The sequence below is a fragment of the Carcharodon carcharias genome, chromosome 1 (genome assembly GCF_017639515.1).
Source record: "Carcharodon carcharias isolate sCarCar2 chromosome 1, sCarCar2.pri, whole genome shotgun sequence".
Classification (NCBI taxonomy): domain Eukaryota; kingdom Metazoa; phylum Chordata; class Chondrichthyes; order Lamniformes; family Lamnidae; genus Carcharodon; species Carcharodon carcharias.
Window position 1 is genome coordinate 6,343,033 of NC_054467.1, and position 14,591 is coordinate 6,357,623.

Genomic DNA, 14,591 nt, shown 5'->3' on the forward strand with positions numbered 1-14,591 from the left:
AATTAGGGATGGGCAACAAATGCTGGCCTTGCCGGTGACACCCACATCCCATCAACGAGTAAAAAAAGATCAAAGCTAGCGAAATCAGACGGATTTAGATTAGTCAGTTTGAATTGAATATTTGAGTTGTGAACCCACCACCACCCTGAATGATAGATGGATCACTGAGAAAAGACAGGCAGGGTTACCTCGGTCGCGCTTGTAGATTTGAACTGCACTTGGAACAAGCTGGTCAGGCCTCTCTTGATGTTCTGAATTATCACCGGCTCATTTGAAAATGAGAAAAAGTTTTTCACCTGGAGAATGAGAAGGTCAAGGTTAAAGTGACCCCACTTAGAGTTGGAAATAGGTTTCAGAACGCATCACCAACAACAACTACTTGCATTGATATAGCACCTAAAACTGAGTAAAAATGCCCCACAGGAGCGCAATCAGACTAACTTTGACACCGAGCCATGTAAGCAGATATTGGAGACCAAAAGCTTGGTCAATGAGTTAAGGTTTTAAGCAGCATCTTAAAGGAGGAGAGAGAGGTAGGGAGGTTTAGGGAGGGAATTCCAGAGCTTAGGGCCCAGACAGCTGAAGGCACAGCCCCCAGTTGAAAGAATGAAATCAGGGGTGCACCGAAGACCAGAATTGGAGAGTAACCCTCTAATCATTTGTCATTATTATGAATTGTGTACTTTCTGGTCATTGTCAATAATCCATGTATCTTTATGATAGGATCTATGGTGCTGGAATAAACTTTATTTCCATTGGCAGAATGGTTGGTAACCAGAGGTCAAAGATTTAAGGTAATTTTCAAAAATACCAGAGTGGGATGAGAGGAATTACTTTTACATGGTGAGTTGTTGTGATCTGAAATGCGCTGCCTTGAAAGGGTGGTAGAAGCCAATTCAATAATAACTTACAAAAGGGAATTGGATACATACTTGGAAAAGAAAATATTGCATGGTTATGGGGGAAAGAACAGCAGGAGTGGGACTAATTGGACAGCTCTTTCAAAGGCCGACACAGACATGATGGGCCAAATGGCTTCTATGACATTTGGATGAGTTACTGGAGAACTGGCTACTGTGGGATCATACTCCACTTTAAATTAGTGTCTTCAGGAGAGAAACAGACAAACGTGGGGAGGAAAAATCTTCCTAAAAAACGTACCGAAATGATGTACCTTTCAGTACAGGGATGGTCGTGTTGCAAATTTATTCCAATGACCCCAGGATCCAATGGTTTATTTATTACCTTTTCTCTCCTGTTGTGTTATGGGTATTGAGGAATAGAACAAGGCCAAGTAAATGGAGTTATGAAGGAAAGCATGATCTAATTAAATGGCAGCACCAGTCAAAGGAGCAGGCTACCTCCTGTTTCTGTGTCCCTACCCAAGTACCAGGTTTTGGTCCTAAGCTATGGTAAAAGTTCCACAAAGTCATTCAGAACATATTGGGAACCAGGGTACATGAGTATGAGATAAAAACAAAAAAACTGCGGATGCTGGAAATCCAAAACAAAAACAGAATTACCTGGAAAAACTCAGCAGGTCTGGCAGCATCGGCGGAGAAGATGGGAGCATGAAGCGGCACCAAAGTAATCATCGATGTACCGGAGAAAGAGTTGTGGAAGGGGGCCGGAGTAGGACTGCAACAAGGAATGTTCCACATACCCCATAAAGAGACAGGCCTGTCTCTTTATGGGGTATGTGGAACATTCCTTGTTGCAGTCCTACTCCGGCCCCCTTCCACAACTCTTTCTCCGGTACATCGATGATTACTTCGGTGCCGCTTCATGCTCTCGTCAGGACTTGGAAAAATTTATTAATTTTGCTTCCAATCTCCACCCCTCCATCATTTTCACGTGGTCCATCTCTGACACTTCCCTTCCCTTCCTTGACCTCTCTGTCTCAATCTCTGGTGATAGACTGTCCACCAATATCCATTACAAACCCACCGACTCCCACAGCTATCTCGACTACAGCTCCTCACACCCTGCTTCTTGTAAGGACTCCATCCCATTCTCTCAATTCCTTCGCCTCCGTCGCATCTGTTCCGATGATGCTACATTCAAAAACAGTTCCTCTGACATGTCCTCCTTCTTCCTTAACCGAGGTTTTCCACCCACGGTTGTTGACAGGGCCCTCAACCGTGTCTGGCCCATCTCCCGCGCATCCGCCCTCACGCCTTCTCCTCCCTCCCAGAAACATGATAGGGTCCCCCTTGTCCTCACTTATCACCCCACCAGCCTCCGCATTCAAAGGATCATCCTCCGCCATTTCCGCCAACTCCAGCATGATGCCGCCACCAAACACATCTTCCCTTCGCCCCCCTTATCGGCATTCCGTAGAGATCGCTCCCTCCGGGACACCCTGGTCCACTCCTCCATCACCCCCTACTCCTCAACCCCCTCCTATGGCACCACCCCATGCCCACGCAAAAAATGCAACACCTGCCCCTTCACTTCCTCTCTCCTCACCGTCCAAGGACCCAAACACTCCTTTCAAGTGAAGCAGCATTTCACTTGCATTTCCCCCAACTTAGTCTACTGCATCCGTTGCTCCCAATGTGGTCTCCTCTACATTGGAGAGACCAAACGTAAACTGGGCGACCGCTTTGCAGAACACCTGCGGTCTGTCCGCAAGAATGACCCAAACCTCCCTGTCGCTTGCCATTTCAACACTCCACCCTGCTCTCTTGCCCACATGTCTGTCCTTGGCTTGCTGCATTGTTCCAGTGAAGCCCAACGCAAACTGGAGGAACAACACCTCATCTTCCGACTAGGGACTTTACAGCCTTCTGGACTGAATATTGAATTCAACAACTTTAAGTCGTAAGCTCCCTCCCCCATCCCCACCCCCTTTCTGTTTCCCCCTTCCCTTTTTTTTCCAATAAATTATAAAGATTTTCCTTTTCCCACCTATTTCCATTATATATATAAAAAAAAACCCACTAGAGCTATACCTTGAGTGCCCTACCATCCATTCTTAATTAGCACATTCGTTTAGATAATATCACCAACTTTAATTTTAACACCTATGTGTTCTATTGTACTATTGTCGTTGACATCTTTTGATGATCTGCTTCTATCACTGCTTGTTTGTCCCTACAACCACACACCCCCACCCCCCCTCCACCTCTTTGTCTCTCTATCTCTCCGCCCCCCACACACACACCTTAAACCAGCTTATATTTCAACTCTTTCTTGGACTCGAACGCAAGTTCTGTCGAAGGGTCATGAGGACTCGAAACGTCAACTCTTTTCTTCTCCGCCGATGCTACCAGACCTGCTGAGTTTTTCCAGGTAATTCTGTTTTTGTTTTACATGAGTATGAGGTCAGGGAGAGGGCATCTAATTTGTATGAGTTTGGCAGCTGACCCATGGCACTGGGGTACAATGTTGGGGATCTGCCAGTCCATATGGGTAAGTGTTGGGCGGTGGGGGGGTATATCTTGTTTCTCACACCGACTTTTGGAAGGGACAGTAAGCCAAGGCCATGTCTGCTCTCTCAAGTGGACAGCACTATTTTGAAGAAGAGTAGAGAAATTCTCCCTGATGTCCTGACTGATATTTATCTCTCAAACAGATTATCTGGTCATTATCACATTGTCATTTGTGGGATCTTGCTGTGCACAAATTGGCTGTTGCATTTCTTACATTACAACTTTGTTGGCTGTAAAGCACTTTGCGATGTCTGATAGTCGTGAAGGGTGGTACATAATGTCTTATGGCACAGAAAGAGGCTGCTCGACTCATCTAGTTCATGTTGGTCTTCTTTCTATTTGCCTCCGCTTCCTCCACCTCCTCCCAACCCCTTAGGTCCATTCGTCCTCTCATCGTGTAAGCCGATGATGAATTATATTAAAAAGCTGGCCAAGGGCACTCCAGCTAACATCCCTAGCCTGACACCCCTTAATGGGGTTGGTCCCACTGCCTTCTTCAGGAAGCCAATCCTCCCCAGCATATTGGGGGTCTTGGCCTCTGTGCTTAGACTGGCTTCAAACAAGGTTAGAAAATTGGGAACTCCCTTGTCAAACAGTTCCCCCCACCCCCCCCCTACTCCCTCACCCCCCAGCCTTTCCAGAACATCCCAGTGAAGGCTGGGTTCTGGAATAACTGGGTGACAGTCTCTTCAGAAGAATCCTCCACCCCACCACTGGAATTAAGGCAGGGGTTTTCCAGAAAGCTCACTTATGGCAGCCACATAACATCCACCTAAAAGGGGACAGAGGACCAATCACCACACGAAGGTGCACTTTACTCTGGATGTGACAACTTGTGAGTGCAAAGTCACAGATAAACCTATTAATATTTTTTAAATTAAGATTACTAAACAGCCTGACTTTTGAACTGCCAAGCTGGCCTATCTGCTATTAGTAGCCTCTGGGATCCTAGACTCTGAACCTTAAACAACACTCAACCTTATTACCGTGAGTGTGTAATTAACATTTTATCACATAATAATTGTTACAACACCACGGAGTTAAAGAGCACAATCCAGTACAAAAGGTTGTGAGTTAGCATTTCTTACGAAGCAGAAAGGTGCCTTGTAAGACTCTCATTTACAAATCAGAGTTAGAGTTCCACTCATAGGGCAGGGTTTTCCAGTCTCGCCTGCCACAGGAATCGTCGTGGGCGGGGCGAAAAATTTGACGGACAATGGACAAGGTCCATTGTCATCAGCCAGAAATGTGGGACCAGAAAATTCACCCACCAAGAACCTTTATTTTTCATCTAGGCAGAGTCCTCCTGACAATTACCATACAATAATGAAAAAGTTGCTTGGTATTACAGGTCTTGAATATTGCAGAAAAGTGAGACATGTCCTGAAGCTTTACCCCGTTGCTTTCTCCATGGCAATGCCCCAGCCAATCAGAGTAGATTTGCCAACCAATCAGCACCCTTTTCTTCAGTAAATATAAATTGTCATGATTGTTTGAAATTTGGCATTCTTGCATTTGTCCTGATGTGTGCAGGGTGAAAAGTTTTGGTAACATGTCTCTCTTTTCAGCAATATTCAAATAACGAACAAATATTTTCCCAAAACTGTTTGATGAAACTTACAAACAGGAATCCTCATAAGAGACTTGTGAATGCAAGCGTGTTCAAAAGTTTTTGTTTGATTCTGTTATTTGATTCAATATTAACTTCCAAAAAAATGTATATTTCAAAAGAAAACACGTTTGCTGGACGATGGGGAAAGAGCTGAGGAATGGGGTCCAATCAGATAGCTCCTTCAGAGGGCCAGCATGTGCACAATAGACAGAATGGCCTTCTTACAAGCTGCATCATTCTTCTTCCGTTCTCTGCCAAAGGCAGGTCAAACCCACAGTGCCACAACCTCTACTATGGGTAGGGAAAGAAGGCAGGACCCACATCCACCACAGCCCTACAGGGAAATTAAAGCCTGTACTGTTGGCACCAATTTGAACCACAATGACCCTCCAGCCACTTGGCCTGGTGACCCCCCACCCCACCCCCCCCCCAACCCCTCACACCCTCCAGCGCTACAGTTGTAGAACAAATCCAGCCTGAATCTGGAGTCAGGCTCTGACCTGAAATGGGAGCGAAGGGGAGATAGATTCCCTGGAGGAGGAGGTCTCATTCTGCTATGTTCTGGAGTCAGTTCTGGCCTCTAAACCTAATTTACCCTCCATCAGTTTAGTGTCAGTTCAAAGCTGAAAGTTTCAACCCGTTAAATTGTAATGCCAACAGTTGGTTGGGTGTATTCCTGGAGACCTCATCATATGACCTTCTGCTGCCCCCTCCCCACACTCCCAGCATTGATCTACCAACATGTCCATCCTTGCCTGTCTTCCCATGGCCATTTCAGAAGCAAGTAAACTCTTCACTACCCGAATGATTCTCAACTTAGTCAGATGGTCCTATTTTCTTGTCTTCAGTGTTTGCTTTTTTATATATAATTATAAGACAAATATGTTCAAAGACTTTTTTTTAAAAACAAGCACACATGTTTATCTAACATCTCAATAAATTGTCTCCCTGGATTTTGCTCACAGCAAAGCCCAGAAATCAATGTTCAATTCCTGGAGGCTCCAAGGCAAGGCTGGAGGGTTGGCAACCCTAGCATTAAGCTTGGGCTAATGCATGGATATAACCAGTAATATCATTTGTGACTGTACAGCTCATCTTTCCCTGGCCACTGACAGTAAATCCTAGGCTGAACTTTGAATTCATGTGTCACTCACAGTGTCTGCCAAATTCCTGTGACTCCACTATGGTTACTGAGATGTATGTGTCACAATTTCATTGGCCTATTCTAAATCTAGACATCACCCCGCATCAACTGCTTAATCAGATTAGTGATGTAATGACCATCAGGAGGTCAAAGTACCACCGGTTACCTAACAACAATAAATAAGTTCACTGCTGACAGATTTCTTATGAAACTGTTGGTGAAGAATAGAATCAACCCATTCACAAGATGACAACATAGAGATAAGGGGACAGATACCTGACCCACTGTAGTTCATGTGCCCAGGAAAACAATTTCCATTATTGGCTGCAATGTCAACAAACTGATCCTTGCATCAGTTCGAGGTTTTTGCCTTCACTCCCTTATCCAGTTCCTTCCAAGTCTTGATCGCTCCCAGACCTGTGACTTTTATTGTTTAGAAGGACAAGGGCAGCAGGCACTACCTGGGAACAACACCACCTGTAGGTTCCTATGCAGGGCACACACCATCTTGACTTGGAAATATATCGCTATCGCTGGGTTAAAATCCTGAAACTCCCTCCCTAACAGCACTGTGGGTGTACCTACACCACAGGGACTGCAGCGGTTCAAGAAGGCAGCTCACCACCACCTTCTCAAGGGCAATTAGGGATGGGCAATAAATGCTGGCCTAGTCGGTGATCATGAATTAATAAAGAAAAAATCTCCTTACGTGAAGAGGTTCTTCTTGACCTCTGACCCTAAATTCTTCTTTCTTCAGTCCCTGTCTCTTTTTTTGGTATGCTGCAATATATTGAAATATTGCTGCGGACCTAACTTTCCTAGACTGGTTAAGGTCTGGTTAGCTTCTATCAGGTCCCCCTAACCCCCATACAGGTATTCAAAGCTTAAAGGGCCTTTTGTCACTCCTGCAATTAGTGCCTCAAGTTTAATAAATCCTAGTGTCCCAAGGCTGCTGACATTTATGAATTTTAGGGGTGAAATCTAAAAAGGAAAAAATGGACTTGCATTTATATAGCATCTTTCACATCCTCAGGATGTCCCAAAGAGCATTACAGTAAATGAAGTACCTAGATATGTAAAAGATCCATAAAAAATAGAAACAGAAGTAGGTCAGTCAGCCTTTCGAGGCTGCTGCACCATTCAATATGATCATGGCTGATCCTTTGTCTCAATGCCATGCTCCCGCTCTCTCCCCATACCCCTTGACCCCTTTGAAGTCCAGAAATCTATCTAATTCCTCATTAAATACATTCAGTGACTTGGCCTCCACAACCTTCTGTAGTAGAGAATCCCACAGGTTCACCACCCTCTGAGTGAAGAGGTTTCTCATCATCTCAGTCCTAAATGGCCTACTTCTTATCCTGAGACTGTGACCCCTTGTTCTAGAACACCCCCCCCCCCCACCCTCCCTCAGCCAGAGGAAACATCATCCCTGCATCCTGTCTGTCCAGCCCTGTCAGAATTTTATACATTTCAATGAGATCCCCTCTCATTCTTCTAAACTCCAGTGAATGAAGTGTGGTCACTGTTGTCATGTAGGAAAACGTGGCAGCCAATTTACACACAGCAAGCTCCCACAAACAGTAATATCATAATGGCCAAATAATCTGTTTTAGCTCAGGTCTATCATTAAACAACACAGCACTGACAGTACCTTTCCATTTATCCAGTGTATCAGAACTGGTTTCTCCAAAGCTGCCAGGTTGCTCTTTCCTAGAATTCCACCTGCAGTTGTGCCCTTAAAGATGTTTTTGTTGTCACTTCGTTTGCTCACATTTTCAAAGTTGACATCAGTTATCTGGGAAAGGAGACCATACAGCAGTTATACATGTAAACTCAGCGCCAGAAATTCAAAGTCAAAACAAGGTAGTGAACGGTTATAATCTGGATTACACTGCCTGCCAGGGCAGTGGAAACAGATTTAATAATAACTTTCAAAAGGGAATTGGATAAATATCCGAAAAGGAAAAACATTCACAGGGAAATGGGGAGTGAGCAGTGGAGAGTGGGACTAATTGGGTAGCTCTTTCAGAGGGCCAGCACAGGCATGATGAGCCAAATGGCCTCCTTCATTACAGCTCGATTCCATGATTAAGCTTGTAAAGATTATTAAAGTGTATGTCACTGGGGTTAGATGGAAAACGGAATGGATAGTCAGGGATCTGGTGTGGAGCAAGACAGCTGGGTTCACTCCCAGCAGTGTCCAGGAGATTGGTCGCTGTTCCTTCACGGGGAATTGGCAACCTAAAGTCTTACCCACTAATGGCAAAGATCCTGGAATCACAGATGTGGGTGCTATTATTTCCTGTCCAATGGACAGTGGATTGTGGAGTGTGCTCCTGGGATTTCTCAGTAGCTGTTCCGGTCAAAATATACCCTAATAATGATCGATATTGAAAGGTTTTCCATATGTGCTGGGAATTGAGTCTGGCAGAAGGTTTTACTGGAGGCAGGATCATACTGATTTCTCTCAGGGAGATGCAGCTACACACATCCCTGCGCTGGTCTAAAGCGTCAATGAGCCACAAATGGGTGGCACTTACAAACTTGTGAAAAAAACGCTCTAATCAAATAATTGGGATGAAACAGCATGGGTCAGTCCTAAAATTAAAAAAAACATCAAATACTGGAAGTACTGTGCAAGCCTGGTAGCATTTGACACATCACCACAGGATAGAGAAAAGGGTTGGCGACTCAGGTTGGAGGCTTCACCACATGGCCTCTTAACTCCAATGGCCCTGTCCAGGCAGGTGAAAGGTTAATAAAAACAGAAAGTGCTGGAAAAGCTCAGCAGGTCTGGCAACATCTGTGGAGAGAGAAAGGGAGATAACGTTTCAAGTCCAATATGACTCTTCTTCAGAACTCTGAACAGAGACGCTATCAGACCTGCTGAGCTTTTCCAGCATTTTCTGTTTATGTTTCAGATTTCCGGCATCCGCAGTATTTTGCTTTTATCCAGGTGCAGGGTTAAACCTGGGAGGGGAGAGGGGAAAATTGGGAGAGAATTCGAAATGGACAGAGCATAGTGCAGACTTAGAATAGTGTTCACCAGAGCAAAAAACCTAGAAGCAACTATTGCTAGACATCTCCACCTGCCCTCCTTCCCTCTGTCGTCTGGGGAAGCAAGTAAAAACACGCTGGGGAGGGTGGATGATTGATACTGTTTTGGGATTGTCTGTTACTGGGATCTTCCTGTTCTTCATGACTGAGGGTAAACAAAGTTGCAGGAAGTGGTAACACAGGGAGAGAAGAGAAGATAAAGCAAAGGAGAAAACAATAGGAAATATTCTTCTGTCTCTCTCCACCCAACCACCCTTGCCTCCAGCACAGGCATGTGGGGTCAAACGGCCTCCTTCAGTATCTTATTACTCTATGATTAAAATGGTTACCACTAAACAGGACCTACCATAATTCTAATAAGTTGGTCCTCTTCATTGCTTGAATTTCTCCATAACAAGTCAACATTGACGTTGGATACAATTTTAAATCCGGCACTCTTTTGGTCTGCTCCTTTGCCTCTGTCTAACTGTACCTCCACGGTATAACTGTATTTGTAGGTCTTCTCTGCATTAAACCTTGGTCCACCCCGTGGTGCTAGTTAAAAAATTAAAATTAAAATAAATAGGATTCCCTTGATGTGTTCTTGCAAGGAGTATCTCAGGTAGCATCACTTCGTTTCGATCTGTGTCAGTTCTTCACACATCAGAAAGTTTGCCATAGCTTGCTTCAGGAAACCAATCGGACAACAGTGAAGAGAAATAGAGGAAGTGGAAGAGACCTAAGTGAAAGGAAACCAGATTCTGCATGTACACTGATGACACCCAGCACTACCTCACTTCTCTCTCAACCCCTCCACTGCCTTTGACTTGTCAAACTGCTTGTCTGACATCCAGTCCAGGAGGAGCAGAAATTTCCTCCAACTAAATATTGGGAAGACCCAAGCTATTGGTCAGTCTCTGCAATAAACTTTGATCCCTAACCATCGATCCCATCCTTTTCCCTGAAGCTTTTCTGAGGCTGAACCAGACTGTTCACAACTTTGTCCTCCTGCTTGACTCCAAGTTGAGCTACCGAGCACAGATCCGCACCATCCTACTCCCACCTCCGTAATGGGCCTGTCTCTGCCCCTGCCTCAGCCTATTTGCTGCTGAACCCCTCATCCGTGCTTTTGTGAGCTCCAGATTTGACAGCTATTTCACTGCTCTCCTGACCAGCCTCCCATCTTCCACCCTCTGTAAGCCTGAGCTGATCCAAAGCTCTGCTGCCCGTATCCTAACCTGCACCAAGTCCCATTCAGCCATCAGCCCTGTATTCATGGATCTGCATTGGCTCAGTCTGGCAACACATCAATTTTAAAAACATCATGCTTTTATTCAAGCCCCTTCAAGGATTCACCCCTCCCTATCTCTGTCATCTCCTCCAGCCCCCAGACTCCTCTGAGGTCTCTGCGCTCCTCCAGTTCTGGCCTCTCAAGCAACCCCGATTTGAATCACTCCAAAATTGGCAGCAGTGCCTTCAGTTGCCTCAGCCCTAAGCTCTGGAATTCCTTCCCTAAGCCTCTCCACCCCATCTCCTCCTTTAAGAGGCTCCTTAAAACCTACCCAATTGACCAAACTTTTGGTCACCTATCCTAGCATTTCTCAGTGGCTCAGTGTCAAATTTTGTCTGAAGACTTTTCCGTGAAGAGCTTTGGACAGTTAAGATGTGACAGCTGGATTGTGACAGGAAATAATCGTGCATGTGCACAACACACAAGACTTTTAATACATTAAACATATAGACAAATTATTCTCACACCAATTCAATTAACATTTTCTCCCCTGCTTAAGGTAGCTACATGCAATATTCCCAGGCTGATTGGTTAAAATAAGATTCTGTACACTGTAAATATTTGATGTTGGATTAATTTTCAAGATGCCAAATAAATGCAAGTTTTTGTTGTTGTGCACAAAGGCCTGGTTAATTCAACACCTACGGTGAATTAGTTTCTAACTGATGAGGCTTCACCTATTTTCTTGGATCATTATCTCAGGATTAAAGGCACAGTGTCCAATTACACCCAGATGAACTTTGATTGTGGAGTGACATATTGCATTACTCTCCTGTCATTATTTATTGGGAGTAATCCGTGAGCTTCTCTATAACTTGTTAAACAGTTCTCACTCTTAATCCTTTGTGTTGTTTATTCTGAGGTAGGTGTGTGTGTTTTACAGTTCACGCAGGGAGTCCGAGTTGCTGTAGCAACATGCACATTTTACGTCTTGTAGTCTGGAGCTATGGATAGTGATGGGACATGCTCCAACTTCCTTTCCATCATATGGCTGACCCGGAATCTCTCCTGCTTTACACCTGCCATTGGCATGTGTTGGAAGGATTTGCAGGTTGATACTCAACCTGTAATGAATGCACCTTCCTTGGCCATCAAGTCCTGGGGTGGGACTCAAACCTAGGGCTCCTGGCTCAGAAGGCTAGAAAGATAGGTACTGCATAAAATCAATCAGGGTCAGAGTGATCTCTCAGACTTGTTTTGATTGCCTAAGGGGTCGAAGGGAAATTTCCCAGATATTTCTTCCCAAATTGACCTGGGTTTTTAGCTTTATTTTGCCTGTCACATGGTTTCAGGTAAGGTAGTGTATGTATTATGATGCACACAGCATCACCCTTATTTGAATGATGAAATATTCTTCTGACGAAGAGTCAAACAGACTTGTAACGTTAACTAACTCTGTCTTCCTCTCCACAGAGGCTGTCAGACCTGCTGAGTTTTTCCAGCAATTTTTGTTTTTGTTTCAGATTTCCAGCATCCACAGTATTTTGCTTTTACCCTAATTTGGGACAGGTTGTGAATATTCATTTTTACCTTTGCACTGATTTGCCATTGGCTGGTTTGATGTTCTAATGTCTGGTTCACTGGGATGCATGGGTACAGATTGGTTTGTTTGCTATTCTGGAGTTCCCCTTCCTTTCCTTATAACTCGCTCAAGTAAAATTCCTTTAACACTTGTACAGTCATTTGTCTATTTAAGTCGGCTACTCACTGCATTAAGATGGAACACAAGGGAATTTTACACAACTTGTTAACAACCTTCTAGTTGCGATCTGGAATTTCTTTGAATTCCTCGCAAAACCAATCCACGAGGCATTAGGTTGCCCTTTGGCTTAATTTATGCTTCAGGTTTGCGGACATTCCTGATTTAATTACTATTCTACTAAAATAATCAGGTGGAATTTAATGCTGATAACCCAGCAGCTCTCGGTGGGCTGGATTTAACCTAACCCATTCATCAGGAAAGGTTAAGTTCAACACTGGTTTTACATCAATGTGATATAAAACTCATCCTTTGTATGCTTTTTGCCCCAGGACTTCATCTGTATCGACTCACTGACCTACATTCACTCCAGGTCCGGCAATATGCTGAATTTAAAATTCTCAACCTTGTTTTTAAATCCATCCTGACCTCACCCCTCCCCATGTCTGCATCCTCCTCCAGCCCCATAACCCTCCAATATATCTGCACTCTCTCTCAATTCTGGCCTCTTGAGCATCCCTGATTTCTATCCCTCCGCCATTGGCAGCCATATCTTCAGCTCCCAGGGGCCCTAAGCTCTGGAATTCCCTCCCTAAACCTTTCTGCCTCTCTCTCCTCCTTTAAGATGCTCCTTAAAACCTAGATCTCTAACTAAGCCTTTGATCACCTGTCCCAATATCTCTTTAAGGGCTCAGTGTCACATTTGGAAACACCCCTGTAAAGAACCTTGGGACATTTCACTGTGTTAAAGATGCTATATAAATGCAAGTTGTTGTTGTATTTGTGACCTGCTCCCTCCCCAACTCCGCAGCCCCTGCACAGATTCCATTTACGAATTCACACCTTACAGTTTCACTGATCAGCATGTTGGGACACTGAACTCCAAGGTCATTTAAATGTGAGCTGCAACTCTATATCCCTCCCTAGACACTCTACAGAGATGCTCGGAGGCACTACTATCTACTGATAGCAGACCAGTGCTGGTGTCTCTTATAGAATACAATATCTGTGACAATGTGAAGTACACTCACATTTGAAAAGTACTGATTGTATTAAAGTGCATGATAAGTTAAAGCCTTCACAGACTCAACGGCACAATCCCCCATTCAGCAGCTTATCAAAATGTGATGTTGTCACAATCCATAAAACTTAGTGCAAGGGTCAAACCATTAATGCAGGTTTTTGAGTTGGAAATCTGGGGGTGAAACTTAACACCAGTGACTGAGACCTACCCCGGAAATCCCTGTGTTTCAATGGACACAGTAAAGTACAATGATGAGATCTTAATGTTGTTGGTGGAGTTTATAGATGCCACAGCCTTCTCCATTACACAACATGCAGTGGTTCAAAAATATTTTTGAATGAAAAATATCAAATCCTAACTAAAATCAATCAACTGCAATTTTTTATGTCCCCCTCTCTCTCTCTAGAATTGAGCAGTTCTAACCATCGGGAAAGGTTGAAGAGCTGGGGTTCTTATCTCTAAAGAAAGAGAAGGCTAAGAGTTGACTTAATAAAGATATTTAAAATTTTGAAAGGGATTTAACAGAGCAGATGTGGAGAAGATGCTTTCACTTCTCCATTGGGAGAGTCCAAAACTAGAGACTATAAATATTAGGCAGACATTAATAAATCCAGCCGGGAATTCAGGAGAAATTTCTTTACCCAGAGAGTGGTGAGAATGTGGAACTTGCTGCCAGCGGGAGAGGTTAAAGTGAACAGCATCGTTTCATTTAAAGTAAAGACATGAGAAAGAGAGGGAGGAATAGAAGGATATGTTGTTAGGATTGGATCATTAAAAAAATAGGAGCAGGAGTAGGCCATTCAGCCCATCAAGCCTGCTCCACCATTCAATAAGATCATGGCTGATGTGAATGTGGTCTTGTTTCCACTTTCCTGCCTGTCCTCTATGACCTTGATTCCTTTGTCGATCAAAAACCTGTGGGTTGGGTGGAGGCTTGTGTGGAGCATAAATACTGACATGGGCTGAATGGTCCTTCTGCGCTGTAAATTCTTTTTAATTCTAGGCTTAGTCTTCACAGCCCATTATTAAAAACAAATCTGTAAGTAATTATTATATTAAGACTGAAGTTTTGGGGAATGGCACCAAGTGGGAGGATGTGAGTCTGCATCTCCACAATTCCACCACACCATTGACCCCAACCCAAGCCCCAATCCTCACACACACATTGGGTTTGCAATCACAGGAAATGATAGAGCTGCATTTACTGAACAAAAACTACTTCCCAGAGTCAGGGAAGCTCAAGAGGCATGTGATCAGTGTCTTAAATCATGCCCCTTAAAACTGGAATTGTAGTGGCATTAGCAAGCAGATTAAAGTTATAAAATAATCCAGAAGTCTGGACTAATGA

General features: G+C 44.1%; 1 protein-coding gene across 1 annotated transcript in view; it reads right to left on the bottom strand.

Annotated features, from left to right (window-relative positions):
- The window catches only part of LOC121285005 (microsomal triglyceride transfer protein), an 80,042-nt gene that overhangs the window by 36,053 nt on the left and 29,398 nt on the right, over nt 1-14,591 (bottom strand). Inside the window, exons 6-8 of the mRNA XM_041201076.1 lie at nt 9,597-9,784; nt 7,845-7,988; nt 189-296 (exon numbers count right to left, since the gene is read on the bottom strand). Of these exons, the coding sequence (XP_041057010.1) occupies nt 189-296; nt 7,845-7,988; nt 9,597-9,784 (440 nt within the window). The remainder of the gene's footprint in view (nt 1-188; nt 297-7,844; nt 7,989-9,596; nt 9,785-14,591) is intronic.